We start from the raw sequence: 19,430 nt of genomic DNA, 5'->3' as shown, positions 1-19,430 counted from the left end.
TCACTAGCTATGGCCTTGCTCTGTGCTTTCACCTGCTTAACCTTATCTCATTACAGGCTGGTCGAAAGGTGAGTCGGTCATGTGTTTTCCATAACTGTGTTGTTTACATGGATCAAGTTCCATAGCTAGTCACCCACCGCTGTCCGGTTCCCCATTTTAATGTGTTGTAAAGATAAACACCGTTCTGGAGCCAATCAGGCAGCTCTGAAAGTAACCTGCACCAATGTGCACGTGCGTCTGGCTGAAATCAACTTCCTGTTTGCATAATATCGCTTGGCTGCTTTGTGCGCTAGTCAGATCTGAAGGCCTTGCAGAGAAAAACTGGATTCTTTCACTGCTAAATAACTGAGGCCGGTTTTCCCCCTTCCTCTTTTTTTTTTTATTTTATTCTTTATCTCCATATCTTTTGCTCCCCCTCTTTCTCTCCTCTCAGGGCCGTACGGAGCAACAGTATCCTCCTCCTCTCTCCCTTCCTCCCCCCGGCCCTGCTGGGGTGAGTAGAGATCTCAGGCACTGAGAGTTCTGAATGGTTCTTTTGATTTAAGGTACCCCTGAGTTCATGGCGCCTGAGATGTACGAGGAAAAATACGACGAGTCGGTGGACGTGTACGCCTTCGGGATGTGCATGCTGGAGATGGCTACCTCAGAGTACCCGTACTCCGAGTGTCAAAACCCTGCTCAAATCTATCGCAGAGTCACCAGCGTGAGTACCCTCGCCACCCTTTTCACTTCGAGCATCTCGCTCGCTTTAATCTTCGCCCGCTCTGTCATTACACCTACACATTCCTCAGGCCTCTGCCTATGAAATAATTCCATAAAAGAAGCTCGTTCTGTTATGCACTTCACTGGAACCTTCCCACAGCTGGGGGCGTCACACTATATTTGAGATTATGTAAGCAAATTACATCTGGCAAGCCAATGCATGGTGTCGTTTGACTAGGAGTTGGTTGTATGAATAAAATTGATGTCTGTATATTTATAAAGCTTCAGGAAAACTAATCTGTTCTCTAGATTAGCAATCTAATAGATGCATATGTTTAGAGAAATGCTTATATAAAATATTTTATTAGCTACTAATAATTTGTGTGCAAATTGTTATTATCATGTTGTTAGATCATTTCTTTGTAATTTAAGGATGTATTTTAAGCTTTTGCTTTTTACAGTGCAGTATTACAAATCTATAAACAATTTTTTATACTGACCTATTTTCATTAAATTGTAAATATTAATTGGAACTTGTTAATTATTATTAATAATAATAATAATAATAATAATAATAATAATAATAATAATAACAATAGCCTAGTGGTTAAGTGCACTGACAGATAGCACCATGGTGCTCACGGCGACCCGAGTTCGAGGTCTTTTGCCGTCCCTTCCCCTCTCTGCTCCCAACTATTTCCTGTCAATTCTCTGCACTATTCTATTTATTAAAGGTACAAAAAAAACATAAAAAAAGGGAAAAAAATAAAAGTGCAATAAATTTCTTGCAGTTATTATTCCCTAGAAATAGAATTAAAACAATAAATATTGCAGTTGAAAGTATCCATTTTCTATTTTATTCTATTTTAAAATTTCTGTAACACTTTACAATAAGGTTCATTAGTTAATGCATTTACTAACATGAACTAATCATGAACAACACATGTACAGCATTTATTAGTCATAATTGAACATTTACTAATGCATTGTAAAACATCCAAGTCCATGCTTGTTAACATTAGTTAATGCACCATGAGTTAACTTGAACTAACAATGAACTACTGTATTTTCATTAACTAACGTTAACGAACATGAACAAATACAGTAGTATACGTATTGCTCACTATTTGTTCATGTTAGTAAATGCATTAATTGACATTAACTAATGAACCTTATTGTAAACTGTGACCAAAATTTCACATATTTCTACTTTAACAAAGCTGAAAACAAAACATTCTCTAGTGTCAAATTCTTCAATCTTTTAAGATAATATACTGTAATAAAATGTTTTGGGCTCAAAAGCATTTTTGATTATTCATGTTAATAATGTTATGCTGAGTGAAATGTTTTTATGAAATATGTTATAAGCTACTGATAATTTGTGTGCAGATTTTTAAATAAGGATGTTAACATTTAGATCATTGCTTTGTAGTTAAGGCTGTAATTAAAGTTTTCACTTTTTAGAGTTTAGTATTTAAGATCTATAAACATGATATTTTATACTGACCTATTTTCATTAAATTGTAAATATTAATTGTAACCTGTATATAGTAATAGTAATAGGAAAGTAATTAAAATGTACAAAATTAAAAGTACACTATAATTTTCTTGCATTTTTTCCCCCTAGAAATAATAAATAAATAATAAATTAATTAATATTGCTGTTGAAAATATTTTCTATTTTATTCTATTTTAAAATTTGATTATTGTAAATGATTATTAATGTTAACAATGTTTTGCTAAGTGAAATGTTTTTATGAAATATTTTATTAGCTACTGATAATTTGTGTGCAAACTTTCGAATAAAGATGTTTTCATCTTGATAATTCTTTTGTAATTTAAGGCTGTAATTTAAGCTTTCGCTTTTACAGTGCGGTATTTAAGACCCAGAAACATGTTTTTACTGTCCTTTTTTCCATTTTCTGTGAATAAATTATCAAAGTTATATTTTCATGAAATATTAAATAATAATGTGATCTTACTAATGGTAAAATATCTATAAACATCTATAATTTTCTTGTTTTCCTCTCTAGAATAGATTAAAAACAGTAAATATTGAGGAAATAATAATGCATTTGACAGGAAACATTTTCTATGATTTCTCATTTCTGTGATAACAAAGCTGGAAAATGTAAAAAAAAAAAAGGAAAAAAAAATGTATGTATATATATATATATATATATATATATATATATATATATCCTTTAAACTTGTATAACAAAATATTTAGGGCTCAGGAAACATTTATTAATATTAGATTATTAATATTAAAAGTTAATAGCTTAACACTTTAAAGAATGACATTTATTAGAAATAGGCTCTTAACATTTTTTTTTTATATTAAATGAATATTTAGTAATTGCACAAATATACAAATTTTGGTGGAGACATTTTAGAAACCAAAGCTACTACATTTCAATTGATTTCTGGTTTGATGAATAGAATAGAGATAAAATATGATGAATCTCAATTAACAAACTCCAGGTATCTGTGCAATGACTTAGAAACAAAACATAAAGCTACAGAATTAGACACATAAGACAAAAATTGAACGACTTACATACACTGTCTAAATTCTGACTGAGTTGCTATCAAATCTTTTTAAACAAACATCAAACAAGATCTTCATTTTGACCAGTTTGCTCATTAAGCCCAATTTCGTCCCAGACCCACCCAGAAAGAAGGAATTGTTCTAAAATAAAACAGTCGGATATCTGAGTGTGTAAGATCTTTTTTTGTTCCCTGCCAGCCGCAATAAAACATTTAGCTTTGATTAAATCAGCTTTATAGCAGTCACTGATATCAGCTTGTGGTGCGTCATGTGTTGACTTTCCATGAAGTCATTCTCTGGCTCAAACAATCGCTTTCTACAGCTTTAATGTTTTTTTTTTTTTGTTTCATGTTTGACAGAAACGGTTCTGTTTGAACTCAAAATATTCCACAATAATATGTATTTTTTTTTCTTCCTCGATTTCTCCATGATTTATTTCCAACCTCTTTTAAGCCATTGTGCCGCATTAATCATCATTGAATTAAATCCACCATCTATTTCTAGACATACAATGTTGTTTTCAGGACAATCGAGGTGAATGTCCCTGAGAGTTATTCCTATATATGAATCCAAGACCATTGTTGGCAGGATGGAAAAGGCCAGTCATGTTGCTGCGGTTTTATAAATTGAATCAGTTTTTTCCCCCTCCGTGTCCTTTATTATCGTCCGCAGAAAGGAGAAAGAGTGGAATCGTAAGACAGTCATGAGCTTTATTTTTCTCATTTAAGTCAATAGGCTGATCATATGATGCTAGAGGTTGAAAACATAATCAGTAGAAGCTGAAAAACAACTGGCTGAGGATTGTGGTAAGCCAGCGAGGGGCTCACCAGTAGGGAGCAGTACAGATTCACCATGCTGAATCAAGTGTGTTTTGGGGTTTCTTGCTGGTTTTAGTGCCAATTTTGACCGTATAACTATTTTAGAGCAACTTTGTAGACAGAAGATGTCATGAAATCCTGTAGAAGAGTTTTAAGTCATTATGGTGGTGCAGCAAATTAAAATTATTTTGGTTTTTACACCTTCCCACCTGTTAGCTTTAGAAAGTGTCAAGCACATCCTACATTTGGCCTCTCTGAAAAGCTGGCGTCCACTCTGCCTGAAGGCTTTTTAATCTCATGAAATCCTATCGCAGAGGCACAACAGTTCACTGAGAGACGCAATTTAAGCTTTACGCAATCAGAAAAGCACTCAGCTCAGTGGACCCAAGGGTTGCCATCACAGACAACCAGATGTGGGACATCTCCCATCTCGGCCCCCAAAGCAAATGCTTTCATTACAATGAAGCGCTTCTCTATAGAAGCATCTGTAGTCTGAAAGCAGTGAGAATGGAGTGATTTGAGCCTGAGCGGTCATGGAATTGGAGTTACGCTGGTCAGATCTTCTTCCCTTTCATTATGGTGGTGATTAAGCTAAAGAAAGGCTTTTTGGAGGTGGGAAGTGAGTAGCGCTGCTGCAACCGTACGGAGTGTTCCGACTTCAAAATTGCTTTGCTGCAAAAGGCATCAGATTCGTGGTTTAAAATCAGGCATTGTCTGGGAATGTGCTCCTGCTAGATTTTACAGTGTTTTACTAATTTTACTAATCACTTATTAGTAGGCATGTGCAGATTTCCGCAAAATTGTAACCTGTTTTTGAGTCTATTAAATGTGTGTAAATTTATATCTATTTATTTTTTTAATTAATTTCAGTAATATTACTGACTAATATGAAAACATTCACATGATTTATATATAATACAGTTTTGTAAAGTAATAATTTTAGTAGTTTTTTAGTCGATTTACGGTAGCTATATTATATAAGAGACTTGCTTTAACTACTGATGTTACTACTTCAATGTGTTCCTTTTGCCGCCATTCATACAGCGGCGACGGCGGTAATTGGTGCGCTCACAGCATTTGACCACTGGGTGGCTATTTAACCACAGATATTCAGCTTTGCCTTTTCACAATACTAAACAGACTGTTCTGTAGGCGTAGCTTGCTGTATGTGATGTGTTCAATTAAAATATAATTTTGATTTAGTTTTCTTGGTAATAAACATGCTCTTACACTATACTGTATGCTTTAGAAAAGATACATGGTGAGAAGTCATAGGCTTCAAAAAGCAAATATAAGAATTAAGTTCTTTAGCCTTTAGTGCCCGATTAAATTGCGTTGGGGTGAAAATAATGTTTTGATTTCTTTGACCATCATGGCGATGTTATTACCTCAAATCTTAAACGTGGGCATATGAAAAACAGCAAAATAATATTAAGATTATCCTGCCGGTGGAGCACATCACCTCACAGTTGTGAACTTGTGATCACCTCAACTTACTTTATAAGTAGGCTATTTATTATTTATTACAGGCTATGTTACAAATATTTAACCAACTGCCACTTCATGTAAAACACTCTCATGTTTGAATAGAGTAATTCAATAAATGGCCATATCCACATGCAAAGTGAGCCGCATATTATTTGTCTGTTTATTTTCTCTGTTCATTTTCTCTTTCACACGCATGTAGAGAAAGAAAAAAAATTGCTGTAAATAAATGGATCTAGTAGGATTTTCATAGTAAACATTAATGTATTATTTTTCTATTTAAAATATTAAGTTTTACGATACACTCAAAGTCATTCTGCATGAATCTGCAGTTTTTTTCTTTTTGTTTTTTTTACAATATTCTCCGCAGAAATAGCAAAAAATGTCCACAGATTCTGTCTGGCTCCATTACAACATGAATGGTACTTCAAAGTTGTGTAGCTTGTGGAGAAGAGATTTACCAGAAGAAATAATTGAGGATGTTTACGTGAACACCAATAATTACATTTTAATAGGACTAAGACAATACTCTGATTAAGTGTCAACCATGGAAACAGCGATTTTTGATCAATTTTATCCAATTAAGGTCATAATTGAACTAAACAGAAATCGAATTAAGAAATGTGGAGTTTGTCGATTTTAGTCGCATTATTAAGTACAGTATGTCCGCAATACAGACGTGTAAACACCTTAATCTCCGTCGTGATTTATTTTTCGCCGCATTTTGCGACAGGATAGTCCATACACACACGGCTGTTTGACACTATTCTCTGCACTTACAGAGTCAGTAAAGGACAACAGACACCTGCATTGTGAAATGCAGAGGGTTTTTGTCCCAATTTGGCATGCAGCATCAAATTCATTAAAACAGTCATCAGTTTATTCTTGCATCCAATACCTCAGCATGAAATGTTCCTGAATGAAAGTAAAAGTGCCAAACTGCAGTTAAAGTCGGCAAATTAATGATGAAAGACCCGAAATTGCATGAAACTCTAGAGGAAATGTGGGTAGCGTGATGATGCAATGACGTTAATCGAATTATGTGCTATAACATGTAAAACGGGATCATGAAAGAGACATTTAAAGCAGCTCATGTAAACACTTTAATCATATTGTCTTAATCAGATTTTATAAATGTTTAAGGCAAATATTTTAATTACTGATGTCCGTGTAAACATAGTCAACGACAAAACAGTAAAATAGAACTTATTGTAATCATGGACCATAATATTTCTGATTTCAATGTCCTGCATTGTAATTACTGTTTAAAAATATACCCTTTTTAGACGTCTGGCTAAAAAACAAACACTTTTTCCCCATTGAACTCGATATATTTTATTTTAAGAAACATTTGATATAGTTTGTAACAGTAGCTTTTGATGTAAAGGGTGTTTTTCTGCTGGAGATGTTGGACTACAAATTTAAATAAATTAGTTATATATAAATAAATAGCTTGCATATACTATAGGATTGGTATGATAACAGAAAAATTTGACTTTTTAAAACCTTGACTTTCCCTAAACCTTGAAATCATTCATCATCCCATGCTTTGCCTGCATCAAATGTAAATTCAAGATGTGCTGCTGAACAAGTTCAGCCAGAAAATAGTACTTATGAATGGTAACCCAAAGTCAAAGTTGAAGATTGCTTTTGTTCCTTTTTCTCCCATCCACCCACCAGCTGTTCCAGGAGCCTTCCTCACTCCTTCCCTCTCTCTCTCTACTTTGTTAAATGCAAAATGATTGCTTGTAATTTTCCGCCTTTGTTAACTGGTTCTGGGAGCTAGGGAACAGCATGTATCTGGCTTTAGGGGACCCATTCACAGCGTCCCTAACAAGCCTTTTAAATCACCTTGTTATCGGAATACTTTGCCGTTCTGGCTTAATTCTGTTAGATGCTTCGTCATCGGTAACTTTGTTTGGCAGTGGAATTTGAGGGGGGTTACAGACTTATATAAGTAGGTAATGCTGAGACAGGGAGAGCAATAGTTCAGGCAGACCACTCTGTAAAGCAACACAGTGTTCCAGGATTTCACTTGTAAGTTTCTTGCATGCTTTTGTGTGTGTGTCTGAGCCTAAGTGCATGTATGTTAAATGATTTTGAAAGGGGATGTACAATGTGGTAAAAATAGCAGAATGGCTTTATTCAGTATGAATGGTTTGTAGGATGTTGGCTTTATTGCAGTTTGAGTTTTATTTCTGTTTTCCCATGCTAGATCTAATTGGATCAAGTGTTGCATAGCTGTAAATCTGCTCTGACTTTTATAGATGAAGTAAAATTGAATCAAATTTAGTTATAATTTAGCACTAAGGGGATAAACATTTGACTAGTGTCAAATCAAGCTTTATTTAACAGTCAAATTAGCTATTTGTAGCTTTATTACTACATACCAACTTAGCTTATGCTTATATTTGTCTGTGTGTATCACACTTCAGTGGTTTTCAAGCTAAATAGCTGAATATTGAAATACTTGCATATTTTATCGTTGAACTAATGCCAAAAGAAATGTTTTAAATATTATCTTTTGTAATTAGTAATACGAATAATAATACGTCCTTAGATTTATATAGTGCTTTTCTGCACACTCAAAGTGCTTAACGCATTTTATAGAGCCGAAATAATGTTATTATATTGCACTTACTGCTATTTGCCATCCAAGTACAGTGTGAAGCTTCTGACTTAATGAATTGAAGTGTTCCCAATGACTAAGTTGTGAATAACATGGTGAGTTACTGAAGTAACAGGTTGAAATAATCTGTATCTGGAATGCCATGGGTGTACAGTATCATATTCACTATGATCCAAACCTCATTTAGACATATACAATCATTAAAAATAAACACTTATTAATGTGCTTGCTATAGACTGACTTCACGCAGCCGCCATTTTAAAAGCGTAATCGAGGCTGCAGTGGGAAGAAGCCTAGAAGTATCGCCTGAGTCACACAGGAGTGTTGTGTTCCTGGCTGTATGTCTTACCAGTAAAAAGAAAGTGACACAGATTTATCATTTCACCATCTTCCGAGCGACCCAAAGATCCGTTCTGAATCAATAGTGAAAATATGGATGTCAGACCTCATTTTCAGTTATGTTAAGGGAAATGGCACTAGTTAGCTAACTTTATCTTTCCCAAACACATGTTTTAGATGCCATTTATAAAACTCTAGTTAATGAACTGATTCTTTCACTATATTAGACTTGTCATGATACTGAATTGCCGCAAACATTTAAGGCACTGTTGAGCACATTCCTAAACAGTGCTGATTTGCCGTTGTGTTCACCCGTGCTCAACAGAAATGACGGTGATTGGCCGTGAAGGTCATCAGTTTACTCCACTTCTAATGTTTACTGAGTGCACACACTGATTAACAATCAACTGATTTTCGCGGCTTTAACACACTCTAGTGTCCCTGTATCTGTGTTTGCACTTGGTGAGGAGCGGTGAGCTGATGACCTTCACAGCCAAACACAAGTCATTTCTGTTGAGCACTGGTGAACACAATGGCAAATCAGTGGTGTTTAAGAACGTGCTCATTTCAAAAATTCAATATCATGCCAACACTATTACAGACAACACAAGGATGTGCTACAGAGGACTGCATTGTTTTATCGCTCGCCGGGTTACATAGGCTGAAGCAGGGAAGCGTACCTACTGTGTTTACCTGGTGCCATGAACTGAGGCCTAGGAGGACACTTAAGCGTATTACTCTTAAACAGATTGAGATGTTGCTTGATGCCTAATATGCTTTTAATTGTTTAAAAATAAACGTAACTGAATGCTATTAAAGTGATGTTTACACCATATCTGCATTTTAATATCGCAGCAACAGCTGGAGGTTTGTAGTCCACAGCATGTTACAATGTTTGCTGACCCTGTACTTCTGCATCCTCGCTTTTAAAACGGTGGCCACATGAAATAAGCGTATGGCAGACATCGATATTGCTATATTTGTAGTTGGAGATTTAAATAAACTCAACCCCAAGTATTAAAACTTCTCTCATCTTCTCCCGTTTGTGTGAAATATATAATATTTAAAAGTGTGTGGGCTGTTGAGGAACTGATCTTTCACCTAGAAGACATTTAGTATGTAGCTTCATTGAGTCCCCGTGGAGCTCCAGTGAGATTTCTTTCACATCACGGAAGACATGTTGATTTAATGCTCTTTTGTGCTTTACTCCACAGGGAGTTAAACCTGGCAGTTTCGACAAGGTAGCCATTCCAGAAGTGAAAGAGATCATCGAGGGATGTATTCGGCAAAACAAAGATGAAAGGTAACTACTGTACACACACCCACGCCACATTCATAGAACCCATTCATCTAGTCATACCTCACTTCTCCACGACATGTGCCGTGTGCCTGCCTGCAGATGAGGTGAATCCGTGCTGATGTGTGGGTATATCGCGGACTCGCGGCCCTTGTATGTGGAATATACACAGTAGCAAGAGATAAGAGGATTCCCACATGCTTGTTTTGATAAAGTTCCAACAACAAGGCTCTTAGTGAAGCAGATCTGTGAACACACCAAGCCAAGAGTGAAGAGTGTGATGCATCCTCAAGCTTTTACCATACTGTCTCTAGTTAAACATCAAGTATTTATATCCATATCGTTTTTTAGCTTAAATATAACTGATATCCATTTAAAGTGATGAAACCGATGGTGAAATTTGGTGTGTTGTGCGTAACATGATGCAACGTCTGATGTTCTGCTGATGAAGCTGTGGAAAAGCTGATGTTTTGTATTCTGCCAATCAACAGAGCCTGCTTGAGAGTTATTTTTTTTCCTTCACGAGTGGCCAGCCTTTATAAGTGGATATGCTATGTTATTATTTTACCCTTATATCAATCCTTCCATGCAAGACTCTATTTATACCCAATCTTTTAAGTCCTCTGTGGTTTCATTTTCTGATCCATGTTAAATATTCATTATTCTCATTGTTCATAAATTCCCTCTCATGTGTTCTGTTGTTTTCATGAGGGCTTTGAGTGGAGAAATGCAAATGTTTTCGTGAAATAGATGCCACGTCTTCATTGAATGGCGCCGCATTATCAAACTTCACTTACTGGGAAAGTCTGGAGAATCCTGAAACCCATTAAGGGTTTATGTGATCATGAGACAACAAATTCAAGGCCTTGGGTTCTCAATATTTCCAATTTATTTTGCTTGGCTGTACCAATCCTGAATCAACTCCATTTCGTGACTCTTTTTTTATTGCTCAGTACAGGACAAACCTCTACAAATTATTTTAAGTGTAATCGGAGGGTCTTTGTCATGTGCTTCTAGATTTATTTCATTGATCAGTGAAATCTTGTTTTGCTTGTGATGTGAATTTGGCCTTTTCCTGAACAGATACGCCATTAAAGACCTTCTGAACCATGCCTTCTTCCAAGAGGAGACCGGGGTGCGGGTGGAACTGGCTGAGGAGGACGATGGGGAGATGATCGCCATCAAGCTCTGGTTGCGCATTGAAGACGTCAAGAAACTGAAAGGCAAATACAAAGACAACGAAGCCATCGAGTTCTCCTTCGACCTCCATCGGGACGTGCCAGATGATGTGGCTCAGGAAATGGTAGGTTTATTAACGTTTCTGTTTATAAATATTATAATTTTTTTAACTTTTATATATTATTGGTTAATATTATTTCGTTTTCTTTCTGATTAATTTGATTTATTGTGTATTAAAGATCGATTTTGATTGTAAAAGGATACGTTTTGGTTAGGTTTTGCATGTAGTAGAGATTTAGTGTCTGTAATTGTTTGCTTGTTTTTTGTAAGTTGTCATGTCTTAATTGGACCCCTTGAAAATAAGATTTCGCATCTCAAGGGGTTATCCTCAATAAATAAATAGTTATAACAATTCTATTGAAGCTGCACATGGCCTTGGTAACCTCTGCTGTGTTGAAACGCAGGTCGAGTCGGGTTATGTTTGCGAGGGTGACCACAAAACCATGGCCAAGGCCATCAGGGACCGTGTGTCGCTGATCTCCCGCAAACGAGAACAACGACAACAAGTGCGAGCCGAGCAGGAAAAACGCAAGCAGGAGGAAGAGCAGAAACTTTTATCCAGTGAGTCTATTAAGAACGTGGCCGGAGCTCAAGGAACGCAAGGTTCTCTACAGAGTCAGTGTAGCTCCCAACCTCCAACTCCCGGCCTTGTGCAGCCCGAGTGTGAGGAGCCTGATGCAGATCCGCAACATCAATACATGCAAAGTGGAATAACCTGTAAGTGTTCTGCAAATGTTTTCTTGTTTTATTGAAAGTTGTCATGTCTTTATTGAACCCCTTGGAAATGAGATGTTGCATCCTCTAAATATATTGTTGTATTAAAGTACAGAATAACCCATTATAATTCATTTAGCTACAAAAATATATTATATATCACAAACATTTATATTTATATATCACAATCATATATATATATATATATATATATATATATATATATATATATATATATATATATATATATATATATATATATATATATATATATATATATATATATATATATATATAATGACGACATGGAAAGGATGTACTCCTTCATATGTGATCTTACTTTATTTATTTATTAACTTCAGGGCAACTGTTTGATTAAAAATGTAGACATATGAAATAAATATTAATATAATTAGAACACTTTATAAAAATGAATAATTACAGATACAACATCAAAATTAAGCAATTATGTCTAAATAAAATGCTAAATGTAAACCAGGGGTGCCCAATACATCGATCTCGATTTACCACTCAATTGCAAGGGCAGCGTGAGTAGATCGGATAGCATTAAAAAAAATAGACGTCAGCCTATCATCCGTCCTCACTGAAATGTGTCGCTTGATTGACATACAGCAGTCTGTCTGATATCCGACCATTTCTGGATACGACACATGCATGTAAAACTGCAGAAAGTTCGATTAGTGCTGCAAAACTATGTAAAACTACAGCGGTTAAGTCCAAATATTGTTTCACCACGACTGATGATATTTGGTAGGGTGCTTGAGGCTGGTTATCAGCAGCTTCTGTCTGGACTATGCTTCCCTGGCTGATTCCATTCAGTGCTAGTCATCACAGTGAGGTAGTGACAAAAATATGTTGCTGGCTATTGCACAATATGGGTTCAAAAAGTTATGCAAGGTACATTATTATATATTATACAAATACAGAATTCTCAATTTGTTTATAAATAAATATATGTTTTGCATTTTTATATTTGGTAGATCTTTTTAGCTTGGTCATTTTATAAGTACTGTAGCTTGCATGCTGAAAAAGTGTGGGCACCCCTAATGTAAACATTGTACTCTTTAGATTGCAGCTTTGTTTCTGTCTGCATCCCGTAATGACATGTAATTTTGCACTCATATACATTATGTAAAAGTATTACCGTAAACAATGTAGTTTGTGACACCACAAAATAAAATAGAGCATAATATAAAATGATAGACTTTTTATTTTGTCCATACGATGTATACTGTATCGTATTACACAACCATAGATCTGGCTATTGTTTCCTTTATATATATCTGTGAATGTCATTTCTTTGCCCAGTGGCTGACGGGACATTTGACAGTGGTCAGGGTTCATCAGTGTTCTCAGAACCTCACCTCAGCCAGCTAAGCATGTCGTATAGTTCTCCTGGAACATCCCAACAACAGCAGGTCCCAGGACAGGGCACCTACACTCCCAGCTCTCAAGCTCCCCAACAGCACACCGCATATCCCCAGCAGCCCATGGTAAGTCACAAAAGAAGCGTCAAGTCAAGATCACTGCAGGTTCAGTGTTGCAGCAGTTCACATAGTTACTGTATATCCTTAATCTGTTTTTCTAGTTGCCGCTTACTTGTAATTGTACAATTACAGTGCAATTGTCCTGCTTAAGCAGTGTTGTTAGTACTCCTAACTAAAAGTCGCATACTATCTTGAGTAGGTGCTTGCTATGAATTACTTAAAAATTGTTTTATATTTTAAGTTTAAGTGTGATATGAGGATAATGGATGTAATACATTCAACATCAGTAGCATTACTGCACTGTCATTGGCAAATTCTCTACTCTTGCTTTGGTAAATTGTTTATTAAATACATTATTCAGAAGTGTTAGGTCATTAGGATATTTTCTGCATACTCATTCGAGATAATATGGGTTTGGATGAATTTATTTATTTATTTATTATTATTATTTATTTTTTTTTAGCATTTACATGTTTTGAGTTAGATATACATGCATTTTTAGCTTTAAATTTTAACTTTAATAGATGTTAATAATCAAAGCAAGCAAGTATGATGCAGATACTTTTGTTAAAATATAAAATTTGCCCTTTAAAAAAATTGTCTAATACTGTATATAGTTTTGGGATTTTTAGATGCAGAATTTACATATTTTGAGTTAGACATACATGTATTTTTTGCTTTACTTTGATTTTTATTAGCATTTTTAAAGGTTTAAATGGAGAACAAAGAAATGCTTTAAATATTTTAACTTTCATAGAAAATATACATTGTAAGAAATAAGAATAAACAAAGCAAAGTATTTTATTAAAATAAAAATGTGCCTTTTTAAAAAGAAATGTAATAGCAATATGCCCCTGATCCTATTAATAACAGCTTATAACAGCATTATAACTCTTAAAATGAAGTGACAAGATATTTATCTTCCGTTACAATCTATTTAGTTCAAATCTCTGAATGAGTTTCCATAATTTGTGCAAAGGTAAGATAATAATAAAGCAAAACAAAGCTGAACTTTATTTAGATTTCATATAGACTTGATTGAGAAATGGTGTTGTTTGACTTTTGCATATGATTACTTTGTGGCTGCATGCATTATCCTTGGAGTTTGATGATGGTTTGTTATTATCAGACACTAAATGAATGATGCATGAGAAAGGAAAGCAAAGCCGTAACATCCACTCTCTAAATAGGTCTGATTACTTTCATACAGCCTGCTCTCAGTTCTTTCTCTTTTCTCACTTTTCTCTTTTTTTCCCCTTCTGAATGACAAGTATATCTCCACTTCCCATATGTACATGAGCTTCTGTTCCCTGTTGTTCTTTATGTATTTGGGTTACTTTGTTATTTGATTCATTTCAGTGTTTGTAGTTCCTCCCAAGAAGTAGTGTTGTGTAGCATTTGTCATGCAGTGCAGACCGCCAGGCCTCCATCACTGTTAGTGCCAAGGCCATATATTTTGTCCTGCTCACTTAAGCGGTAATGGCTCAGGATCTTTACAACATTCATAAATGGATCTTTCCAAACCTTTATTTAGGGATCTAGATTTTTTAAAAATGTGTACTCATTAGTTTTACATTAGTTAGCAATCGTTTTCAATCAAGCATGAACTTATTTAGTCAAAAATACACATCTTGATATCAATAACTCTCTTTATAATGGGCTTTATGCACACAGACTTTTAATTCTCAGCCAGGCAGCCCAAGCGCCTCCGGTGAACTGTCTTTCCATTACAAAATTGTCACGTTTAAGATCTGATTTCTTTAAAAATCAAAGATCTTCACTGCCTGTTTGATATTTGATATGAAGTGGGTCTCAAACCGGACAAGAAGCACTGCATTCAATTCCATTTCCCCCTGCCATGTCTTTAAAATAAGACTATTTGTTTTACCCAAGTACTTTCAATGGAGTTTCTTTGCTCGCCTGCTGCTCCTGATAACGCTAGTGGTTACATCGGTCTTTCATCTCGTTTTACACTTGAACAACTAAATGAATGCTTAAATCTATTTAACTGAATGTATTGTAATTACATTACAACGTCGATGCTGTAAAAGCAACCTTGTGAAAGTCACATTAAGCTTTCACCATAAGCTTATCATTGGCTTTAAAACTGTAGCTGTGCATGGAGCACATTGTAATTGTCTTGGTTTTATAAAAAAATTCTGCTCTCTTTGATTAGTTTGACTTGAAATAGTCGATATCTGAAGTCTGCACTGCACTGATGACTGTTATTTTACATTTATTATTGTTCCTCTGTTTTTATACCCAATGTGCTATATGTGGTCTTTGTTTTTACTGTACAAATGCTTTACCAACTTCTGTTGATGCTGTTTTTTTTATCATAAAACATCTCAGGATGGACTTCCTGCGATGTTTTTATGGATTCTTTCTAACTTCAGTTTGTATTCGTTGTCCACAGTAGACTGTCTATGCTGTAGATTTCCTGGAGTGCTGCTTTTGCAATGACACAGTGTCACTTTTAGTTCCATATGTTGTTTATCCACACATATATTTTCCAGTTATTAACACGCATAACTTTTCTATGCAACCTGATTAATTTCAGATCAGGTTGGACAGGTATTATTATTATAATCACACAATCTCCACACCAAATCTGCTCATGATTCATGAAATCAGATTTTGGCGATCTGTCACAAGCAATCATATACGTAGCTGACATTTTTCTGTTATTGATAACATGTTTTCTATTATAAAACTAGTTCCAATTTTGAAAGATCGTGAATCATCAACTGAACCAGGCACATTCTTATTCTATGACTCACCGATAGATTTAATCAACCTTTAAGTAGGTCAAGAGTCATTGTAGATCTTAAAATGCAATCTTTTGTATGCAATGTTATCGTTTTCTCTTGGTTCTATTTGGCTTTGGTTCTTTCTGTGCCATTTTTTGTGTTCCACTGTGGTTAATAGTCGATTCCCCTCCTTCGCCTCCAGCCTCCTCCACCTCTCCCCCGTCGTCGTGGTCGTAGCATGTCTGTTTGCGTGCCCTGCTTTTCTACCACCTCTGCTCTGTCGTGCCCTCCCAAGCCACCCTCCACCCCTCCTCCAGTCGCATCAGCCCCGCTCTCACCCCGGGTGGGGAGGCCAGATGGGGAGACGTTCGCAGACCGACTGTCCAAAGCACTGGAGAGCGTCCTGCCCCTTCACTCAGCCCCGCCCCGTCGTCGTGCCAGCCTCCCAGCAATCTTTGCCAGTCCTGTATGTTAGTGTCTCCCAGTGAACCAGGATTCTTATGCTGAGCTGGATTTGGGTGCAACCCGAGTATCTGTAAGAAATAGTAGTATAAGAAGCTTGAATTGATGGAATAGTTATGTGAAGGCAATTTTTGACATCCCTTTTGGCAGGGGTGTCCACACTCGGTTCTGCAGGGCCAGTGTCCTGGAGAGTTTAGCTCTAACCCTAATCAAACACACCTGAACCAGCTAATTAAGCTCTTACTAGATATATGAGGCAAATTTCAACTAAACTCAGCAGGACACCGGCCCTCTAGGACCAAGTTTGGACACCCCTGCCTTGTGGCAAAAGAAATACCCGTACTGTGATCTAAAAATTAAAATGTCATCTTTCTGTGTTATTAAATAAAAGATTAAATTGAATTTAAGCCTAGCCATCTCATAGAGCTAAGCTATATCACACTATTTTAATGCTAAAACTAATATTAGACTTAGAAATGCTTGCGGTGTCTGTTTTTCAGTTGCCTATTCTTAATTCAGTTGGCCCCTTAGGAATGCTGGCATTAAGATAGCAGTGATCTGTTGGCCAAATGAATCATTGTGTATTGAAACACAAGTATAAATAAAATCTTTATATGTTTTCTTCTATGAAAACCGTTAAGTGTTGCTTTTGTACCTCTTCTTGAGTCAGACAATCTGTTATATACTGTACTGTATGATAATAAAATCCCTTTCAGATCCTCGAGTTAACCAGGTCCACTCAGCTAGAAACCTGTGCTCACATTAAATACAGATTGGCATGAACTGCAATCCTAGCCACCACAGTCTGTGAGGCATCTGTATTTAATTCTAAATCTGTCGCTGTCAAGTGTTTACACCTCATTTAGCATTTAAACATCTCTTGACTTATTCTTTTGTCATTGAGACATCTTTGCCTGATGGGATATATTTATTATTAACTGTTTTTTTTTTCTTTCTTCTCTTATGTTTTTATTTGATCTCTATCTTTCCTCTTGCTTTGTTGAATTTTGTGATGCTGCTTTTTCTACTTCCTCACAAAGATGCTGTATGTTATTGTCACTGCAGCCGCAATCAGTGAGTCAGCCGTACGGCGGAGGAGGCTCAGGTCTGGTCGAGCCCCCACTCTTTTTCCCCACCATCCCGGAACGGCCCGTCTCATTCTCCCCTCCACCATCTTGCCCACCTAAAGCTTTCAACGTGCAGCGCCGCAAGAGCACCTCCATCCTGGAGGCCCACACGCGTCACTTCCAGCCCACCTACCACCGGAGCTATGGTAGCAGCCTGCACCCATTCTCTGGCGTGGAGGCACTTGGTGCCACAGTCGAACCTTCTATGTTTATGATGCCCGGGATGCCGGCTCAAAGATTGACGGATCCACTTCACCTACAGCCTCCAACAGAATCACTATATGGATATAAAGATGTAAGAGCAGAGCAAGAAGAAACAGTACGCAGGCTCAGCCTCAACCAGGCTGCATTAATGGACCATCTTGAAGCCATGGCCTACAGCGGCTACCCTATGACTGCGCATCAGCTAAGCCACATCAGCTTCCATCAGCAAATGCAAGCCGCTGCTGCTAGCTTAGCCTATGAGACTCAGTCTCAGCAACCTGGGCCAGCCTACCTACACCCTCACCTACAGAGCCACATGCGCTTGACCCACAGCCCAATCCCCCAACTACCTCCAATGAGTGTCCCTAGCTCTGCTTCTGCACCGCAGCAAGCCACAGCTGCAGATCCGAGCTATCAGTCCCACTCGTTTCCCCATTCTGCACCACCAGTGTTGGCTCATGCATCAGAGCCGAACACAGCCTTTGAATTCCACATGCACAATCTCCAGGCAGACCCAGCCATGTTGGCATCTAGACTCTACCGAGCCCGTCGGGGCTCCATGGACCTTAACCTGGAGGAAGCAGGTGGCAACCCGGGATTGTGTAGCCGACTCCAGCCAGTCACAGAAGAACTGTATAGTTATGTGAGCCCAGAGATGCCTCTTCCACCAGGCAGCCTGCTTCTTCATGGACCTAAAGAGCTCAGTCCTGAACCATCAAGTGACTCCATGACCTCCTCAGATGCCGGGGAGTTTCACTCACCTCCGCCACATCAATTGTACCAAACTCAAGAATGTTCTGCTGCTCAATCCATCCCACAAGCAGCTTACTACAAAACAGATGGAGGGAGTAATGTCAGCGATGGACACCCACCCAGTCAACCTACGTTTCTGTTCGTTCCTCACTCTGAATCATCCACAATTTCGTCTTCACACATCAATGCCTGGGCCCGTCAACCATCCCTTCCACCGGACCTCACATTCCACGAGCCTGCCTTGTCCCATCAGGGCGCTACTTTGGTACCTAGAAATACTCGTTCTCGTCCACCTTTCCCCAGCACTCCCTGTCTCTATCTCAGTTACCTAATTTTTTTTTTGTCACGTGGTCGTGGTTTTAACCCTCTCCAGCCATAATTTTAGGGCTCAATAAGGTTCAAAGGGTGCATTAAAAAACAAACCTGCTTTTTAAATCCCCTTGTGACATTTCTTTATCTTCCATCGGGCAGTGTGATTTTGTTTTTCATTGATATTTATTGCAGATGTGCTTTGTAAGTATTATTTGTGTGTATGTTCATATAATGGTGTATATGATACATGTGTGTTTGCACAGATATTATGTAAAGCATACAAATCTGAATGTTTGTTCGCCTCTTTCAGATTCATTCATTGATAAAGACAATCGTCCAACTATAAAAATTATTATTTAAGACTTTAATAAAAAAAATTGCAGAAAGAGGCATGAATGCAGGATTTGTATGTACAAACACACAGACACATACAACACAAACTGGGGGTTTAGACAGGTTTGCTTTCCTCCTCAAGGTTCCTCTAATCTTGCTTTTAATGTTCCTTTAAATAAAAGCGCCATGTTTTTTTTTGTTTTGTTT

General features: G+C 37.0%; 1 protein-coding gene across 37 annotated transcripts in view; it reads left to right on the top strand.

Moving 5' to 3' along the window:
• wnk1b (WNK lysine deficient protein kinase 1b) overlaps window positions 1-19,430 on the top strand; it is a 109,480-nt gene that overhangs the window by 51,125 nt on the left and 38,925 nt on the right. For 16 of the 37 annotated variants that reach the window (XR_015482074.2, NM_001443032.1, NM_001443031.1 and 13 more), the window contains 6 exon segments: window positions 546-703; window positions 9,739-9,827; window positions 10,905-11,124; window positions 11,465-11,777; window positions 13,104-13,288; window positions 17,560-18,843. Coding sequence is in view for 35 of the 37 variants with exons in the window: in NM_001443032.1 (NP_001429961.1) it covers window positions 546-703; window positions 9,739-9,827; window positions 10,905-11,124; window positions 11,465-11,777; window positions 13,104-13,288; window positions 17,560-18,843 (2,249 nt within the window). In the remaining 2 variants the exon portion in view is untranslated. 37 annotated transcript variants of the gene reach the window in all.

This window comes from Danio rerio, chromosome 4 (genome assembly GCF_052040795.2).
Source record: "Danio rerio strain M-AB ecotype USA chromosome 4, GRCz13ab, whole genome shotgun sequence".
Taxonomy (NCBI): Eukaryota; Metazoa; Chordata; class Actinopteri; order Cypriniformes; family Danionidae; genus Danio; species Danio rerio.
This window is presented reverse-complemented; position numbering and strand designations above follow the sequence as displayed.